The sequence below is a fragment of the Sinocyclocheilus grahami genome, unplaced genomic scaffold (genome assembly GCF_001515645.1).
Source record: "Sinocyclocheilus grahami isolate Dianchi unplaced genomic scaffold, SAMN03320097.WGS_v1.1 scaffold1130.1, whole genome shotgun sequence".
In the NCBI taxonomy this organism is placed as follows: Eukaryota; Metazoa; Chordata; class Actinopteri; order Cypriniformes; family Cyprinidae; genus Sinocyclocheilus; species Sinocyclocheilus grahami.
Window position 1 is genome coordinate 339,797 of NW_015506309.1, and position 865 is coordinate 340,661.

The following is an 865-nucleotide window of genomic DNA, read 5'->3' on the forward strand; positions in this document are numbered from 1 at the left end:
AAGACACTTTGATAGATCTGATGCCTTCAGTAATGCAGCTCTGCATGACTGTTGCAAAAAAAATGAGAGCCTTTCCATTCCAGTTGTAATAACTGCAGTTTGAGAACATGATGAAATGTTTTTGTTAAATGGCGGTAAGGGTTAATTGTGGCAGGATGGGGTTAGTTATACCTCAAACATAGTTTTTTGGTCTTGAAAAATAGTTTCCTCTTGTGATCTATAAGCTTTCTTTTCTCGTCATTACTGTCATAATCATGTTTTCTCAAATATGCATAATCTAAATACCTAATAAATTTCTCTCTTATAGATGATTTTTTGACTTTTAATAGGGGTAAGTTATGTTCCCGTCACATTTAGTCTTCAACATTTCTGGCTTTCATGGAGTCAGTGAATGATTATGACTTTTTCCCATCAGATTACAGTCTTGAGAAACCTTATGGTGAGTAGACCAAATCATTTCTATGAATTAACGCAACTTGAATACAAATTGGCTGGAGTTTTTTCTTTTTTTCACAGTGAATGTTTTTCTTCCTTCAGCTACAGACAAAGTGGCTCTTCTGATTGGTAACCTCACATATCGAAACCACCCACAGCTGAAAGCACCCATGGTTGACGTGTATGACCTCACCAATCTGCTGCGACAACTGAACTTCAAAGTGGTGTCTCTGCTGGATCTAACTGAGTCAGAGATGAGGAACGCTGTGGAGGAGTTCTTGTCCCTGCTTCATAAGGGAGTGTATGGTACTGTGGCTTCTATGTAGTTTATGCTACTGTAGTCTCCTATAAACACTGTACTGTAATTGCCTTGAAAGAGTAAACAAGCATGATGATTTAGGAAAGTATAGAAATGTTTGAGCCATCTTGC

At 37.7% G+C, this 865-nt stretch overlaps 1 protein-coding gene across 1 annotated transcript in view; it reads left to right on the forward strand.

Moving 5' to 3' along the window:
• Positions 1-865, forward strand: part of LOC107567134 (mucosa-associated lymphoid tissue lymphoma translocation protein 1) — a gene marked incomplete at its 5' end in the record, with an annotated part of 24,100 nt that overhangs the window by 11,892 nt on the left and 11,343 nt on the right. Inside the window, 3 exons of the mRNA XM_016252752.1 lie at positions 308-331; positions 416-439; positions 538-741. Of these exons, the coding sequence (XP_016108238.1) occupies positions 308-331; positions 416-439; positions 538-741 (252 nt within the window). The remainder of the gene's footprint in view (positions 1-307; positions 332-415; positions 440-537; positions 742-865) is intronic.